General features: G+C 41.5%; 2 protein-coding genes across 4 annotated transcripts; one reads left to right on the top strand and one right to left on the bottom strand.

The window, feature by feature from the left end:
• On the top strand, positions 1–10,098 carry LOC130134333 (serine/threonine-protein kinase VPS15-like). Of its 2 annotated transcripts, XM_056311047.1 has the most exons (11): positions 6–640; positions 1,577–1,699; positions 1,778–1,823; positions 1,912–2,072; positions 2,893–2,972; positions 3,785–3,890; positions 3,989–4,165; positions 4,251–7,373; positions 8,561–8,808; positions 8,891–8,990; positions 9,724–10,098. In XM_056311047.1, the coding sequence occupies exons 1-11, from the start codon at positions 368–370 to the stop codon at positions 9,898–9,900; spliced, it is 4,614 nt and encodes a 1,537-aa protein (XP_056167022.1). In that variant the 5' UTR covers positions 6–367; the 3' UTR covers positions 9,901–10,098. The 2 variants fall into 2 exon arrangements, with proteins under 2 accessions (XP_056167023.1, XP_056167022.1); XM_056311048.1 differs by lacking the exons at positions 8,561–8,808; positions 8,891–8,990; positions 9,724–10,098 and adding an exon at positions 8,048–8,453 and having other exon boundaries at positions 1–640.
• Positions 10,099–10,756: 658 nt separating this feature from the next.
• On the bottom strand, positions 10,757–15,645 carry LOC130138080 (probable glutamate carboxypeptidase LAMP1). 2 transcript variants are annotated; one of them, XM_056311049.1, is made up of 12 exons: positions 14,624–15,645; positions 14,451–14,518; positions 14,224–14,305; positions 13,972–14,064; positions 13,709–13,861; positions 13,435–13,506; positions 13,120–13,222; positions 12,078–12,161; positions 11,817–11,905; positions 11,586–11,702; positions 11,370–11,513; positions 10,757–11,211 (listed from the first exon to the last, which is right to left on the bottom strand). In XM_056311049.1, exons 1-12 carry the CDS (start codon positions 15,572–15,574, stop codon positions 11,029–11,031), a joined length of 2,139 nt encoding a protein of 712 aa, XP_056167024.1. In that variant the 5' UTR covers positions 15,575–15,645; the 3' UTR covers positions 10,757–11,028. The 2 variants fall into 2 exon arrangements, with proteins under 2 accessions (XP_056167024.1, XP_056167025.1); XM_056311050.1 differs by having other exon boundaries at positions 13,120–13,207.
• Between the last annotated feature and the right edge of the window lie 2,164 nt (positions 15,646–17,809).

The raw sequence follows: 17,809 nt of genomic DNA, 5'->3' as shown, positions 1-17,809 counted from the left end.
CAAAACGCTTTGATCAGACGCTCTCCCCAAACGCATCCGACCCGACCCTATTGCGGACGCACCTGTAGCATCTCGCCACGTGTCGACGTCGGCCCGATCCCGGAGCCCCGAGCACCTTCGCCGGGCAGCAGATCGCGCTTACCGTTGGCCGTTTCGGAACCCCCGCCACCACCACGCCTCCGTCAACCCAACCTCCGCACGAAACCTCTGAAAAAACAAAACCAGAAACTCTCTCTCCCCTCTCTCTTTCTCTCTCTAAAATCGAAGCTCAGAAAAACTCCCGAAGCCCACCATCCATGGCGTCTCCGTAAGATACTCGCGGAGCTCGCGAAACGACGCCGCCCGATCGGACCGCGCGGGGGGCGACATGGGCAACAAGATCGCGCGCACGAAGCAGGGCTCCGCGTCGGAGTACTACCTCCACGACCTCCCTTCCTCCTACAACCTGGTCCTCAAGGAGGTCCTCGGCAAGGGCCGCTTCTTCAAGGCGATCCAGTGCAAGCACGACGAGGGCCTGGTCCTCGTCAAGGTCTACTTCAAGCGCGACGACAGCATCGACCTCCGGGAGTACGAGCGCCGCCTGCTCCACATCAAGGAGACCTTCCGCGCCATCGATCACCCCCACGTTTGGTCCTTCCAGGTCGGTCTGTGGTTTTCTGATTGGAGTTTTCCGGAGCTCGCTCTGGTTCTGGAGAGAGAGAGGGGGGAAGTTGTTTGAGTGAATTGGAAGTGCCTTTCTCTCTTTTGCTTCGGTCAATTGTGGTTTGTTAGCGAGTTCATCCTCTACCGAGTGATGTTTTCCTTTTCCGGGTGAATCTTAAAGCTTTTTCTGGAGGCAGTAGTTGCGCGGTAGCTTAGCGTCATCGAATTTTCCGGTATTTCCGGGGGTCAAAAGGTGAAAATGTGGATTTTGCTCATCCTCGTCTTGAGAATGTGGGAATTACTGGGAGATTTCGCGAAGTAGAGGGAAAAGATAACAGTTTTGGCGCCGGTAATGCATTTGCTTTCACTTTTGGATGGGAAAGGGCATTACTCTGACAGCATTTTCTAGTTTCAAAGATGTGAATTAGACTACTACTACAACATGTGGATAACAGTGTAGGTTGAGGAAAACAGATATACATGCCCAAGATTATGTGTAATTCTAGGAACACGAGATATAAGCTGATCAGTACGTTATGATATTCTGTTTCTTCTGAGTTCAAATTTGGGTCATTTTTAACTGTTCTCTTTTTTGGTTTACGAGACAGATTGATTCTAAGCATTAAAACTTTCACTCGGGCTGAACTTGATGCTAGTGTTTGGCGCTCAAAGGATTTCTAAACTAAGCTTAAATTGAGAAGGTGTACCTTCATCATGATAACCAATTAGATTCAAGTTTTCTTTTGTGATAGAGTATAGTTGCAGTTTGTCTTGGAGTACTTTGCTTAGTTGAACTCAATGTGGACGAAGATGACAAATGTGCTTCTAACTTTATTATTGGCTTTTTGATTTTTTTGGGTCCTAAAACCAACTGCTTTGTAAAATATGAGGGGAGTCTGTGTTCAATACCTCATGTGGACGTGTCTTCTTGCAGTCTTGGCAGGAAACTGACAAAGCGGCCTATCTGTTAAGGCAGTACTTCTTCAATAATCTGCATGATCGATTGAGTACTCGCCCTTTCCTTAATATCATCGAGAAAAAATGGTTGGCATTTCAGGTTTTTCTCTCACCCTCTTGATTTGATGTGTCAAGTATGTATTTCAATCTCAGCTCTTATGATCTGGTGGTTCTGCAGTTACTCCTTGCGCTGAAGCAGTGCCATGAAAAGGGAATTTGCCATGGTGGGTTTAGTTGGTTGGGCCTACTGCTAATGTTTCTTTTTTCATTTAGCATTTCTACTTTTTTTTTTTGACACTTTGCCTTATTTAGGGGACATTAAGTGCGAGAATGTGCTCGTAACCTCATGGAATTGGCTTTACCTTGCTGATTTTGCCTCCTTCAAGCCAACCTATATCCCCTATGATGACCCTTCGGATTTTTCGTTTTTCTTTGACACTGGAGGTAGAAGACTATGCTATCTTGCCCCTGAGGTTGGTTTTTCCTCTGACTTTGGTTCTTTTGTAGTTCTACCATATATTATTCCTTTTAATTCATTGAGATTCTATGAGACGAAGTCCTTGTGGATGTGCATTGAGCAACAACTATATACTTAATGAGTGATTTCCTGCCAAAGAGTGATTTCTTGTTTCTTAATAATACCTATCTAAAGACATCCTTGCTTTGCCTTCTTGTTTGGAAAATGACAACGGGCCAACTTAATTTTAATCCTTACAAGATTTTGGCTTAGATATTTATATAGCATTCAAAATTATGATTCATGTAACTAGTATGGCTACATAGCAAGTTTCCTTGTGTATGGTATGGAATCAAGACAATCTGGGGTACAGATCAATACAATCTATCTAGAGGTCAGTACTTATCTTTCACACTGAAAGGATAGCTGCATGAATAACTTTCTGCAACGATAGCCTCTCCCACGCGTGACCCTGGTGATGCCTTTATACTCGTACAATTCCAATTTTTAGACAGCAGGTGACTCTTAGAAAACCATCTGATGTATGATTTGGCCATGTTCGCAAAAGTCATTAGGTGCACATGCTTTTCCTTAGTCTTTTTATTTCACTTCCTTAATCCTTGTTTAGAAGTCATGAAATGTATGTCTGAGAATTTCTTGTTCAGATCTTGTGAGCCCGCTCCAAGCATATACATTTGTTGGCGGCAAGTATTGGAGATTTTTCTTTGCAGTTAGTGTTCCGCGTAATTCCGAGATTGTTCTTTGCAATTAGTCTTCCGTGTAAGTTTAAGAATTTTACTTGGGTAACGGGCAACCAGTTTTTCCCTAATTTTCAGAGATTTTATGAGCATGGTGGTGAGATGCAAGTTGCCCAAGATGCACCTTTAAGACCATCTATGGATATCTTTGCTGTAGGGTAAGCATTTTTACCATGAGAAGGGCAGCTTACGGATTGTTACTTCCCGAGGACAGCAGAAGCTGTTTCCAATTTTGTAATGGTGGAAGTTTTATTATAAATCATCTGTATTTTCCATGAGTTAAATTGTTTTGATTGGTTATACGGTTTTGGAAAAGTTGATGGCTGGTGGGGTAGTGGTAAGGTTATGATTATGCAACTTATAGATGGGTGTACTAGAAAAAAGAATTAGATTGATGTCAAGTACATACGTTCTTATAAAAATGCAAATTTTATTTCTATGTTATCGATAATGCACTTCTAGGAGACTCTAGCTAGGTGTTTCAAGAACAGCATTGCTTATACATATTGCCCGTTTATCTATTTACATAGTATTATACTACACTGTAGCCTAGTATTGAACATATTTTCACATCAATTTATGGCTAGACAGCGTGTTTGTTATTGTAGTATTGGGCATTTGGTTATAATGGAGCAAGTAGTGGTGAACTCATTAATTCCTAGGATTTTGTTTTGCCTCATTGGAGATATGGCACCTGAAACAAAACCTTTCCCAGACATTCTCTGCATCTCTCTCCGATCCTGTTCCTACTGATTCTAGACATTATTTATATAAAACTGATGCATTACTGAGGTGTTGTTGGTTGATTCCAATTGATACGGTAAAGTTGGTGCAAGTGATTGGTGTTTTTTCCACACTTATTGAATAAAAGTAATTTGGTTGTATCTGTTGAAATATTGTTTGGATTGAATTTAGTTTGTTTAGCTTTGCAGCGCAACTATCTTAGCATGTTACCATATTGTTGTTTTAGGTGCGTAATTGCGGAGCTTTTCCTTGAGGGCCAGCCACTTTTTGAGCTCTCCCAGCTTCTTGCTTATCGGAGGGGGCAGTATGATCCTAGCCAGCATCTTGAAAAGGTTCTCTCTCTCTCTCTCTCTCTCTCTCTCTCTCTCTCTTACACACACATTCCAGCTTCTCTGTTTGTTGGACTCTCATTGGTGTTTTGTGATCATAGATCCCAGATTCTGGAATTCGGAAGATGATCCTTCATATGATTCAATTGGAGCCAGAATGTCGCCTTTCTGCTGAAAGTTACCTACAGACCTTTGCTGGCATTGTGTTTCCAGGCTACTTCTCGCCTTTTCTGCACAACCTTTACTGCTGTTGCAATCCTCTTCCGCCTGATGCAAGGGTAATGCCTTTTCATTTCAATCTGAGAATGTTCTGCTTCTTTCATTTCATATTAGACTCTTGATTCTTTTTAATATCTGTTATAGGTTGCAATGTGTCAGAGTGTTTTCAACGAGATACTTAAGCACATGATGAACAAGAGGTCCTCCGAGGAAACTTATCTTGGAGCTGGAACACCTGGTAACCGATCAGTGAAGATGGTCGCAAAACTAAATGACAAGTCGGAAAATGACTTGATAAGAAAAAGAGAGGATGTAGAGAAAGACTCATCAAAGGGTCATGGCGGTGGTTTTGGTTACAAGAGTGATCTGCTCAGGGATGATGCAAAAACCGTGGTGAAGAGTGAGTCCAATTGTTCAATCCAGCAGAATTTCAAAACAAGTCGGATACAAGATCCTAATGAACCAAGTAAACACATTTCCCACGCGTTTAAGGGAATTGACCATCCCTTCATGAAGAAGATCACAATTGAGAAGCTGAATGATCTGATGTCTGCACATGACGGCAACGTGGATACTTTTGGCATGCCTTTTTTAGAAGTACCTGAAAATAGTATGAAGTGTGAAGGTATGGTACTCATTGCCTCCTTGCTTTGTGCATGTATTCGCAATGTCAAGCTGCCGCATTTGAGGAGAGGAGCCCTAGTTCTGCTGACTGCATGTTCCCTATATATTGATGATGAAGACCGATTGCAGCGTGTGATTCCTTATGTGATTGCGATGCTTTCTGATCCAGCAGCAATTGTGCGTTCTGCTGCCTTAGAGACTTTATGCTATATTCTTCCTTTAGTCCGGGATTTTCCTCCCAGTGATGCTAAAATTTTTCCGGAATATATTCTGCCCATGCTATCAATGCTACCTGATGATCCAGAGGAAAGTGTGAGAATATGCTATGCCAGTAATATAGCGAAATTGGCTCTCACTGCCTATCGTTTCTTGCTTCATTCAATAAGCTTGAGTGAGGCAGGGGTACTGGATGAATTGAGTTTACAACAGAAATCACCTTTGGTTTCTAGTGAAACAACTAAAAAGCTGCAAGCAGCAAGTACAGATGCACAACTTGCCCAGCTGAGGAAGTCTATTGCTGAGGTTGTTCAAGAACTTGTGATGGGTCTCAAGCAAACTCCAAGCATTAGGAGAGCACTCCTCCAGGATGTTGGTATGTTATGTTGTTTTTTTGGACAGAGACAGAGTAATGACTTTCTGCTTCCTATTCTGCCAGCTTTCCTGAATGATAGAGATGAGCAGCTGAGGGCAGTATTCTATGGGCAGATCATATATGTATGCTTTTTTGTTGGCCAAAGAAGTGTGGAGGAATATCTCTTACCTTACATCGAGCAAGCTTTGAGTGATCCAACTGAGGCTGTTGTCGTCAATGCATTGGATTGTTTGACCATCTTGTGTAAAGGTGGCTTATTGAGGAAGAGGACTCTGCTTGAAATGATAGAGCGGGCATTCCCGTTGTTATGTTATCCCAGCCAGTGGGTGAGAAGACTGGTTGTCACCTTCATCTCAGCTAGCAGTGAGTGTTTAGGTGCTGTCGATTCCTATGTTTTCCTTGCACCACTTATACGCCCTTTCCTCCGGAGGCAACCGGCATCTTTAGCTTCTGAGAAGGTTCTTCTTTCATGTCTAAAATCTCCAGTATCAAAACAAGTATTCTACGAAGTCTTGGAAAGTGCAAGGAGTTCAGACATGTTGGAGAGACAGAGAAAAATATGGTATAAATCATCAGCACAAGTGAAACAATGGGAAACTGTTGAATCCTTGAAGAGGGGTTCAGGAGAAACAAACTTGATGAAAAGCTGGCTAGATAAACCAAATCTTGATACGCAATGCTTAATTGACAGTACCCTAAACCAGCCAGGCCAAACTGAGTCTGATGATAATGTGGCCAAACTAAGGTCTACAGGGAGCTATATGCCAAAGACTAGTAGCACTATAGAAGCTACATGCTCAGAAAAAGTGCAGTTTTCAGGTATTATGGCTTCACAAGTTGGTGGTTTGAATAGCTTCATGTGTGACAAATCATCAGAAGGGATTCCTCTATATTCCTTCAGTGTAGATAAGCGATTAACTGGAAATCCTTCTGCACCATCTGCTTCTTCATTGCAAGTGAATTCCTTGGGTTTTGATTCATCATCCATGCCTTGGATGGACACTGTAAGCAAATCGTTTTCCTTGGCAAGTTCAGTTCCAGCACCAAAGCTTGTTTCTGGTTCATTCAGCATCAGCAGTGGTTCTAAACAATTTTATAGGGTGGTGCATGAACCAGATAGCAGAGAGAATGATCAAACAACTTATGGTAATAGCAAATTTCAAGAGATGGGATTATCTAGCATGGTGAAAGGGAGCACAGTCAATATGGAAGATGCTTCTACATTGTCTGATATAATGGGATTACCTTCATCTCAACGTGCATCAACCATTCCAGATTTAGGTTGGAGGCCACGTGGAGTGTTGGTTGCGCACCTCCAGGAACACCGCTCTGCTGTCAACGATATTGCAGTCTCAACTGATCATAGCTTTTTTGTTAGTGCTTCAGATGATTCCACTGTCAAGCTGTGGGATTCAAGAAAATTGGAGAAAGACATATCATTTAGGTCAAGGCTAACATATCACCTGGAAGGAAGCCGTGCACTTTGTACTGCAATTCTTCGGGGCTCTGCTCAAGTGGTTGTTGGAGCCTGTGATGGCACAATACATATGTTTTCTGTGGATTACATTTCCAGAGGTCTTGGCAATGTCGTTGAGAAGTATTCAGGTATTGCTGATATTAAAAAGAAAGATGCTAAGGAAGGTGCTGTGCTCAGCCTAATGAATTATAGTGCTGATAATACTTCCAGTCAGATGGTTATGTACAGCACCCAAAATGGTGGGATTCATCTGTTTGATGCAAGAAGTAATTTGAATGCATGGAGCTTGGCAACTTCACCTGAGGAGGGTTATGTTTCTTCTATAGTTGCAGGACCTTGTGGAAATTGGTTTGTCTCAGGGTCTTCAAGGGGTGTGCTTACTCTCTGGGACCTGAGGTTCCTTATACCTGTCAATTCATGGCAGTATTCTCTTGTTTGCCCTATAGAGAAGATGTGTCTTTTCGTTCCTCCTCCAAATGCTTCCGCATCTGCCATGACACGACCACTTGTTTATGTTGCTGCTGGCTGTAATGAAATTTCTCTTTGGAATGCAGAGAATGGGAGCTGCCATCAGGTATAAGGGCTTCTTCTTCTAAATCATAGAATTAAGAATCTGCCACAGTAACATTGGTATAATTTTGTAATGAGGAGTCAATTCCACGATCTAAACAGGAATGAAAGAACATAAAATCAAGAACATCATGCATACATTGGCTAATGCACTGTCTTTTCCCATGCTGATCCATAAGAAAAAACAGGCAAGACAAATAAATTGTGCGGCATTTGAGCTGGACAAAGACAATAGAGAAAACATACTCCTAGGTACAACTATATTAAGAACTGATCCTCTAGGTACACTAGTGCTTTTGTGACTTTTACACTTGAGAGATAATGCACCTACTGTAGCTCCTCATTGAAACTGGATTACACCCCAACCATCCACCATGCAAGTGGAACCTATGTCTTTTTTGTGGAGTTCTACTTGTAAGTGGAGATGGAGAATAAATAGCGTTTGCACTAAGTTTGGAAGCACCAATGTGATGGAATTTGCAGAGAAAGTACCACAAAATTTAATTTTCCCTCCATTTTTCTCTCGCAAAAATTTTCAAATTTTTCCCAACTTTCCAACCAAATATCAATCTCCTCCCTTTTCTCTCTTGTCTCAATCATAACCTTGGACATAATATTTATTATTTTATGGGTTCTCTTACACCAGATTTTAAAGGATTGCAAATGTTTTATGTAGAGATCTCAGTTATTTGGAAGATTTGAGACAGATGTGTCAATGACAACCTGGCTTAGTACATTGATTGCTGGGCATAGTTACTAATTTGATGCAAAATTGAGAAGTTAGAGACAACTCATCCTTCCTGATTTGTCATTGTTCTGAAAGTAAAATCATCCTCATTAGTTATAACTTGTTTAACCTCAGGAAGAGCTTTTATTTTTTGCGTTTAAACTGCCAACATACTGTCATGGGCCGTGACAGGCTTTAGCATCAAAGTTTTCCCGTGAACTAAGCCAGACTGAGTGAGGAAATACTTGCATTGCCTTTCCGACATCCCACTTAGGTCATTGCCTGATGGTGGATTTTGACTTATTTAAAATATTGAACCTTAGGCTGATCAAAAGTACAGGAGGAATGTTTAGTCTTTCTTCAAATGTGAAAAGTGAACCATTCGTTCTCTTTAATAAATTGTTTGGTGCCCTCTGATATGACTTGTTTTTTACCTTCACCCTCTAATGCGCCTATATTTCCAGGTGATGAGGGTTGCAAATTATGAGGGTGATGGTGAAGTGTCTGATGTGCCTTGGGCACTGGCCAGGCCATCAAACAAAACAAGTTACAGAGCTGATTTGAGACGTAATGTCAACCCAAAGTACAGAGTCGATGAGTTGAACGATCCTCCTCCTCGGCTTCCCGGCATTCGTTCATTGCTTCCGTTACCAGGGGGTGATTTGTTAACGGGGGGTACCGATTTGAAAATTCGCCGATGGGACCATTGCAGGTTTGACTTGACTCTATACTTTTTTGCTGTTATATATCAAACCAGTTCATTTTATAATTAATGAACTTTAATGGGTTTGCAGCCCTGATCGAACATACTCTGTATGTGGACCAAACATAAAGGGCATAGGAAACGACGACTTCTATGAATCAAGATCATCTTTTGGGGTGCAAATTGTGCAGGTAGGCATTTCGAATTACTTGGCCGCATGCTTCTTTTTTAAATAAAAGAGTAGAGAGCATATAGGCACTTCTTGAACCCAGGGCAATCTTCTGTGAACCCTACGATGACAAACTTCGACAGAAAGTTTTTCTTGCCTTCACTGGCATTACTCCTTTTGAAATAGCGGGCAAAACTTCAGTATGGATTTCCATCGCCTTTACTTTCTTTTCTTTTGACAATTTCTCAAGATACATAGAATTCATGTACCATAATATGGATTCTTCTGCATTAAAAATCTTCTATGCTTACTCGAACCATGATTGAGTTACTGGTGATAATGAAGATTAATCTCCTGTCCTTAAACTTGTTTGCTCTTAGATGCTGGGAGTTGGACCATACCTATTAGTTTTAGCTGGAAACTGCTATTCGAAGCAGAAACTATTGGCTAATGCACTCCGTAGCTTGTGTTATATCACTTTTCTATAGCTGTATATTCTATTGCATTGGAACTTTTCACTGCCTCTATGTTGTCACCTCATCTAAGGAATCAGTTCTCTCTTGGATTAAACATCCTCGAAATGAGATTTGTTAAACGACGGTGCTCTTTTTCTCCTTGGCGTGCTAGGGTTTGTTTGTAGTTATCTGAAATCAAGGGGAACTTTCAGTGGAAAGACTTCCAAAGAAAAATATTCGACTATTATCTGTCAGATTGGTCAGTTAGCTGATATTTCAGCTTTTTATCATGGTGAACAGGAGACTCGGAGACGACCTTTAACAACTAAGCTGACAGCAAAAGCTGTCCTTGCTGCTGCGGCCACCGATTCTGCTGGTTGTCATCGTGACTCTATCATTTCTTTAGCCTCAGTCAAGTTGAACCAGAGACTCTTGATTTCAAGCAGTAGAGATGGAGCTATTAAGGTTTGGAAGTAAATAAACTATGCATAACTTTACTAATTGTATATATGTAGAGTCAACTTAGTTGAACGTGTCCTCCCATGAATTTTTTCTTCTAGTCCAGCAGATACAGTTTGTACAGCATAGTAACATATATTGTCAGCGAGGCATTTGCCTTGTTTACTATTGTACGTTATTTTCTCAACCTCATTTATATGAAAGCTAATTATATAAGATCTGATAAGCGAGTGCGTCCTCATAAATTCACTTGAGCTTTTGATTTTGGGGGTCCAAACCGGAGTTTCTAATGCCAGAGTTTGTAATACCAAAGGGGCTTTAAGGAGCCAACTCTTGGTCAGGATAAAGGAGGCCAGAGAAACTGTCCTCATGTCTAGGAACTGCTTTCTCAAAAGCTATGGTGACTGAACTGATTAATGATTTTTAGCATAGGTGATGTCTGTAAGGCATCTGACGGGTAAAGTGGACAGTGGTTCAATGGTTAAGAGAGTGCAATTTGGAGGATGGGGATGTGTCTTTGAAGCATGTTTCAATCAATAAGAGCTACAGAATTGGCAGATGCAAAATAAAAAAGAGACATTTACTTCTGGTCATGAGTTATACAGGTTGCCAGTGTGATCTTTCCAGTGTTAACTACCCATGACCATTGCTAGTAAAAGTAGCATACTTTTGCTGCGAGTTACCTTTGATTCTTGCAATCAGTCCTTGCAAAAACAAGTGCTTGATTGAAGGATGTTTAGTTTTGTAATCTGCAGTTTAGTGCAGAGCAAAATTATTGTGCTGCTTGCTATGTGAATGGCTGATGTAAGGTACTTTGTAATTTTCCATATAGCTTGAGTTCAGAAAAAAGAGGAAAAAAATAATTTGCAGCATATATCAGGGGTCTGAGTTGCATACATTATGGATTTAATAAATGATACTGGAACAACGATTTAGAAGCTCTTTGCTCTGCATAACGCATACAGGTAACAAAATTAGTGTGTTACTCAGCGTAGAGTAAGTCATCACAAAATCAACGGTTTCTTTTGATTAGGAGTTGTACTGGTGGACATTGGATAAAGACCACCATCATAGTTTGGACTTCACTAAAACTGCCTATCCTACTTTATGAAAAGTTTATGGAGTACATGAAAAGATTTTGCTTTATCATGTGAGTTTGCCACTGAGCACTTGTGAGGCATGCTTGACAGCCCTCGAGACTCTCCATATCTCATGTTGTACAGAATGCCATGAGTCTGATGTGCTTACTTTCTTTGCTTCCTCAATAGCATCATCTATTCCGGGGAAGGATTTGCTTCCATAATCATTATGCTTTGAAGGGCCATAAATCTGCAATATGCAAATTCACAAGTCACTTTATTAGTGAATATGTGGATATAGTGGTCACCAAGGTGTAATTCCACTGTCTTCTTTCTGTGAAAATTGCCTTTAGGAAATAACCGAATCTCTTAAAACAGCTAGAATTACAAGAGGAAGAATGAGCATACCAAATGCTTATACCACGACCTTCCGAAAAGTCCATTAGGGTCCGCGAATGCTCTTTCTGCCATCATTAACCTGTCATTCAGCTCCCTTTCTCTCATATGGTACTCTTTCCATATTGATGACCAGCTTTTGCTTTCTTTTATTGCCTGGGATTATTTTCTTCTGTCAGTGATCACTATGAGAATGAAAATTTGACTATTGCTTTCTCTAAGTCCTACCTTTACATCGATATTTATTTTGGTGGCTGCTCCTCTGAAATCCTCAATGGCCTTAAACAAGGGGGTGAGGTTCAGCTCCTTGTCTATGAGCTCATCTTCTAAATCCTTTGCGGCTTTCTGTAATTTTTGGAGTTTTTACTTTCATCTATATATATTTCCAACAAATTGCTGCATACTGCTGAATTTCTCTGAAGTCAAAATTACTACATCCAACTCAGTATTGATATATACCTGGAGTTCAGATGCATATGAGAGGTAATCGAAAGGTAGAAATTCCTCATCCGCAAGACGGAGAGCTATGAGACCCCAAATGCTTGCCACTGTTTACAGAAAAAGACAAATTCCAGTTGACGTACTGGTACTGGAGGTGCAATCCTTAAGTTATAGTATGGGACAGATTATAAGCTAACGAGGCATTACTGAACCAACTGATGTCTCTTCTTCATGCACATGTATTTTTATCTCCTGATTATGTGAAGGTCTATGTGGTACCTGCAAGATGTCTGTGGAACATTGGGTCCCCAAACTTTTCCATCCAAACAAAATCATCGTACATAGAGTGGTACACTGGGTATCCTGCAATACAGAAGAAGATTACATCATTAACATGCTATTGGTGAATTATCCTGTAGATGCTTTTGAAAGCAATGTCTAGAACTTGAAGTTATAAGCAACCAGAAGGTTGTAGTTCCTAAGGATCTTAAACCTTAGGTAACTGGAAGGTAGCATTAGAAGAACTCTCATTTTACAAATATGGATTATATCATGCGTACAGTAGTCATACTTAAGTACAAAATGATGGAACCAAATGATTAAAGGTGAAAACTAGAAAGTAGAAAGTCAAAATTGGCTGGTGACAGATGGAGTTTTGTTTCCTTTATCTCCTAACCCCTTTCCTTGGTGGTCCTGGATTCTTTGCTTGCTCGATTTTGGAAAAATAGGGACATGTTGACAAATGACTTCCTGAAGAATGTATGAGGCAGTGCAAATTTCTCGAGTTTTCTTGTTATTTGCTTTCATCATCGAGAATGACATGCTAAGGCTTCAAAGATACTCCTTGCACGGTGAAACAATCACTTTTGCTAGTTCCTTCCGGATGTATCCTTTTATAGTTAGTGATGCCGGTGATGTTGCTAAAACCTCCACATCAGATAAGACTATGTATCCTATCGGTTTAGACACATCAGCTGTCTTGTGTACAGAATGATAGTATGTTAAGTACGTACTTACATTTATTTTGAACAGAATTTTACTCATCGTTCTCTTTCCAAAGTAGTGATTTGAAGCTTTGGGTTCTTCTAGATCCATCTTAGTTAAGGCATAAATATTAGTAAAATCGTTGCAGTTGCGAATTTCAACAGCCTCTCTAGTCAAAATAGCTGCTTACATGTTGCGGCCTTTTTAAACTCCAAGAAAATCATAGATACTGGCATGCATAAATGAACGCTATTATGGTCTTGTTTGTGTGACCTTATGAACTAGCATTTCCATGTCAAGTGTTGAGTCATCATAGCAAAAATTTTGTCAATGTTACCTCCTCCAAAAAATAAGTCTGCTGCGGGGACACCAACATGCTGAACAAAAGCTGCATAGTCTGATCCACCACCTCCTAACCGATCAACCTCCATAATCAAGTTCTAAGAATTAGTGAGGATAAATGAGACAGGTTTTGCTTTAGATTTTGCTTTATGGAAGTAATATTCATTTGACAGAAGCCAATGTAAAATAAAGATGATTGCTTGTAGCTGGAGGCAAGGTACTTGTATCTCTATTCTTGAATTATCAGATTGTAGTTTATCTGCTTTTGTCTTTGGAATGAGGGCTTGCTATGGAACAATTTTATGCTTACCACGGGGGCAGATGTGCTTTGACCAGCCCAAGATTCATAAATGGTTTGGGATGAGTTATCTGGATCTTGAACCTTTAAAAAAGAATTAACCGAGTGATTGAGTTAGTTACAGATGTTGAATGCAGCATCACAAAGATTGAAATCCAGACAACTCAAGTTAAATCATATAAGCAGAGGCTGCTTCTGCAAATACTTCTTAAGCCATAAGAATTTGTGTCTCCATTGCCTATATGTTCCATTTAATTTCAAGCCGCGATTGCTAGTTACAACGTACCTGCTGAGCAGCTTGTCTGAGCAGTTGATCAAGCTGTGGAGTTGAAGCGGCATGGAATCCTGCACTTGATACTGCGCAATCAACGTTCAGGTAAGCAACAGCCTTTGAAGCTAACAGTGCTCTGTTTTCTTCTACCCATTCAGTTGACCCTACCTGAGTTGGTAGATTTTCTTTTAGTTCTATTTAAGCATGGCACTCAAAACACGAGCGCGGGTGTGCACAGAGAGAGAGAGAGAGAGAGAGAGAGAGAGAGAGAGAGAGACCAAGCCATATTCCTCAGCATCCCAATTGCAGAAGACAATCGTTCTTCTAGGTCTCCACCCCTTTTTTAGTAGCTTTCCTAGCCTTTGTGCGATCTGCATCTTGTAAGTACTCAGGTCAAACCAGCATGGAGGCGTGATGGATTTACTTGCTTGAGTTTTACCGTTCTACATTACTTGTGGTGACACAGATTCATTTCACTCTCACATTCTTACTTTGCACTATAGTTTATTGCACAATGCAGACATTATTACCTCCAACAGTGCTGCAGTACCACTATTAGGATCAACTGCTCCAAATGTCCATGCATCCCGGTGATTGCCTAGCAGTACATACCTGGAAAAAAGTAGAATCTGATTGATTAGTCCATTACGAGGTAAGCTAGTCAAACGTCACTGTTCTCATGATGCAAGCTTATATGGTATCACGAAAACTTTCATAAGTGCATCCGCACTCTTGCTCCAGAAAGTAAAATACTTACCTATCAGGTTCTTCTACTCCTTCAATAACTCCAATAACATTCTCTATTGTTGCTATGGTTTGATTTCCCTGACAACAATGAAACGCCTCTTTCAGTAAATTTTAGCCATTATATAGTCAAGTTTCAAGTGGATACTTTGGTGGATAGGAACTAATGACGCATGTCGTACTTACAGAATAAGTGAGATTCAGAATCCCAGGCCCGGGTCCAACCCTATATGGAGGAGCATCTTTGCTCCCTTGCCAATCATCTTTTGCCAGCTGTCCACCGAGCGACCTCATTATAGTCTCGCCATCAGCTCCTGACACTGGCAGTGAAGGTATCAGAGGAACATCCCCTTCCTTCTCTATTTCTTCATTGGATAGCCTCTCACTTCCTTTTGTGCTTGGCCATCCCGGCGTCGCGGGGTCCCCGGCCCCGGTGTACACCGACCCTACTTGGACCCCGCTCGGCGGCATCCACCTGTCATCTGGGAACCACTTTACATCGCCCCCTCCGCCGCCGTAATCCTTCCTATCGGTGTATATGATCACCCCTATCGCCCCTGCCTCATATGCCTTACGCACGATATCTCCTCTGTATATCTGCCCATATTTCGCCAATACTACTGTACCCGTGACATTCACTCCCATTTCTTTTAATGTCTCGTAGTCCTCTACCCGCCCATAATTGACGTAAACCACGGGTCCCGTGGCGGTGCCGGACTTGGCATAGCCATGAAAAGTAGGGAATACTTCGTTGGCCACATCAGCATAGGGATCACCATCATAGATCTCTTGGCGGAGGATGAACTTTACCGCCGGCTCGGGCGGTGGACGCGTGAGCGTCAGGGAGCGCGATATCGGGTAAGTGAGGAGGACGTCGTAGGCGGCGATGTGGGCTCGGACGTTGTAGGACGCGAGGGTGGATAGGACGTAGGCTGCGGCTTCCGCGTTGGCGGGCGTCCCCGCCACGTGGGGCCGGCGGGTGAGGGTGTAGAGGTGGTGGGCCACGGAGGCATTGTCGGAGATGGAGGTCGATAGGAAGAGGGAGTGATAGAACGATTTCGGAGGGGGAGGGAAGGAGAAGAAGAGGGTGAGGGTGGTGGTTACACCAAGAAAGGTTGCTGTGGCTAGTTTGTACATGGGGAGGTTCTAGCTTTGGGTCTGTAAAAGAGGTGGGTAACTACTTGATGGTGGTACTGCTTGATGGACTGGTACAAAGAGCAGCTCCGAAATTTCTATTGCAGAGAGAGAGAGAGAGAGAGAGAGAGAGAGATTTTCAACCTTGGAGATGGTGGTCTTTGTCTGCTCAACAGCCATTGGAGAGGCGAAATAAGAGGTCATTGATCATTACCCTTCTGCTAAAACGCTTCAAGTCTTATCCGATGACTCCGACGATGGAGACAAATTCCAACCCATGATTCTTTTAATAATTGAGGGCCTATCTGCTCGCGGGCCGGGGGCACGCCATTCAGTGTCATCAAAAGCAGAGATTACTTAGGAAGGAGACAAACAGAGATAAGAAAATCCAATTTTTCCTTACATTTGCTGTCAATCATTTTCCATCAAGAGTCCCAGTGCACGGGTTTTCGCTGTCTTTAGCGTGAACCTACACACCCTTTTGAAATTCCGAGGAAATTGTTGTCTTGATGGGTAAGTCTAAGAAGAGATTCAGGTTTTGCCTGTCGATGTACTTGGGATTTCGTGGTTAAGGGGTTAATTTGCTAGGTTCTTTTTTCTGGCCCGTGATTTTCCATTGGCGTTGAGATGATGATTTTGCAGTTTCTTGCCTGCTGGCTGATTGATACTTTTAGCGCAATTTGCTGGTTTGCTGATCCATGCATTCTAATAGTTAATTAGATTCTATCTTTCCATTGCCTATCGCGTCGATGTCGCCGGAATTTCTTATTATCAAAATGAGCCTTTCCTCCATTTTCCCAGAACCAGACTCTGGCGCTGGACGCGAAGATTTCCCAAATCAGCCTTCTCGTGCTGTGACATCAAGTATCAAGTCCGATTAGAGATTTGGATTGACCTGTTCACGGGCCAGAGAACAATCTCCAAATCATTCACCTTTTCCGCATTGCTTTCATGAATTTTCACGAAAGGTTCTAAAACAAGAGTTTTGATTTTCAGTGACAAGATGTTCCTCATCAGGCTCCAGATCCACTTTGGCCCGTGAGTTTCCACGTGCATCCCTGTGCTCTCTTGTGATGTTACAGTTCAAAATCTTGGTTAAAATTCGTCTTTTTTCCTGCCACGGCAAAGGTTTACGTTTTAGGGTGCGTTTGTTTGTTTGACTGAAAGAGTTTTTAGTAAATTAGTTCTTCGGACTTTCACTTGTTTAGCTTGCTAAAAATGATCGGTTAACGGAAAATCATTTACGGTAAAAAAAATATGTATACCTAAAGTAAGGAAAATGAATTGCCTAACCTAAAAAGGGAAAAACGTTTTCTTGGAAAATGATAAAGTTTTTACTGAAATAAACACACCTTTAAAATACATTTTGAGTGCTTATACAATCTGGAAGTGTTATAAAAACTATTAAAGTGCTTTACTCGCATGTCGTGCAATTAATTAAGACAAAATCAAATCATATGATCTTATCATATGCATATCTACAGTTTGATCTTCGACCGAAAGGGTGACGACCCAAAGTAGGCAACATCTTCATTTTTCCATCGATAGAATATTAGAATGCAATTGATAGGTGTTGGCACCAAGTGGGTTTGGATGTTTTCGATTCCTCAATAAACTTTTCTGAGCTACAAGCCCAAATGACTAGTTTCTCTCCTTTGCCAATGGGCCCAATGATTAGGTTAATTAGTTAAATCTAATGTGCATTCACACTAATCATCTAGGAATGTTCGCGGAGATCGCCTTCTTTTAGACCGGTCCGGTGAGAAGGATCGAGCGGCAATCAACCCGTATAACACCAGCTCAAGTGGTCGGGCACTAGGTCAAGCTTATATTGATCCCATCCGTTTTTAAGTAGAAAGTTAGGAAAAAAATGTAGGGAAAAACAAACCTTAGAATAGGTTGGGTGGGATTGGTCAGGGCGTAAGGAAAATTTCCAATATGGGAATCGAAAGTCACCTGCTTAAATCTTATCGATTGAGTGTAAGCCACTATGAGTTATGGTCACTTGCACAAGATCTAAATTTAATTGTGTTATGGGACTTATAAGGTGTTCCATGAGTTTCAGATAGCTGGGATTCTGCGCTTGGGTTTCTTGGATTATAGAAGAAAAAATGTAGGAGAAGTAGAAAGAACTTGTGGACCGAACCATACCAGGCGAATACTTCTCCAATGCATATGTCAACTGCAGTTCAATCGGCAACAATAACGAGTTTTAGGTCGATGCGAAGGACTGCACAC

The sequence above is a fragment of the Syzygium oleosum genome, unplaced genomic scaffold, assembly GCF_021117445.2.
Source record: "Syzygium oleosum isolate NSW1041296 unplaced genomic scaffold, Sole_v2.1 Sole_v2.04, whole genome shotgun sequence".
Taxonomy (NCBI): Eukaryota; Viridiplantae; Streptophyta; class Magnoliopsida; order Myrtales; family Myrtaceae; genus Syzygium; species Syzygium oleosum.
Note: the sequence above shows the minus strand (reverse complement) of the source record. Positions and strands in the feature narration are given on the sequence as shown.

Coding starts and splice junctions, on each gene's coding strand:
- LOC130134333 (XM_056311047.1), top strand. CDS start 368: ATGGGCAACAAGATCGCGCGCACGAAGCAGGGCTCCGCGTCGGAGTAC. Junction 2,973..3,784: donor ATGGATATCTTTGCTGTAGG/GTAAGCATTTTT, acceptor TTGTTGTTTTAG/GTGCGTAATTGCGGAGCTTT. Junction 8,991..9,723: donor TTGGGGTGCAAATTGTGCAG/GTAGGCATTTCG, acceptor CATGGTGAACAG/GAGACTCGGAGACGACCTTT.
- LOC130138080 (XM_056311049.1), bottom strand. CDS start 15,574: ATGTACAAACTAGCCACAGCAACCTTTCTTGGTGTAACCACCACCCTC. Junction 14,065..14,223: donor GTACTGCAGCACTGTTGGAG/GTAATAATGTCT, acceptor TACAAGATGCAG/ATCGCACAAAGGCTAGGAAA. Junction 11,906..12,077: donor GTTCCACAGACATCTTGCAG/GTACCACATAGA, acceptor TTCTGTAAACAG/TGGCAAGCATTTGGGGTCTC.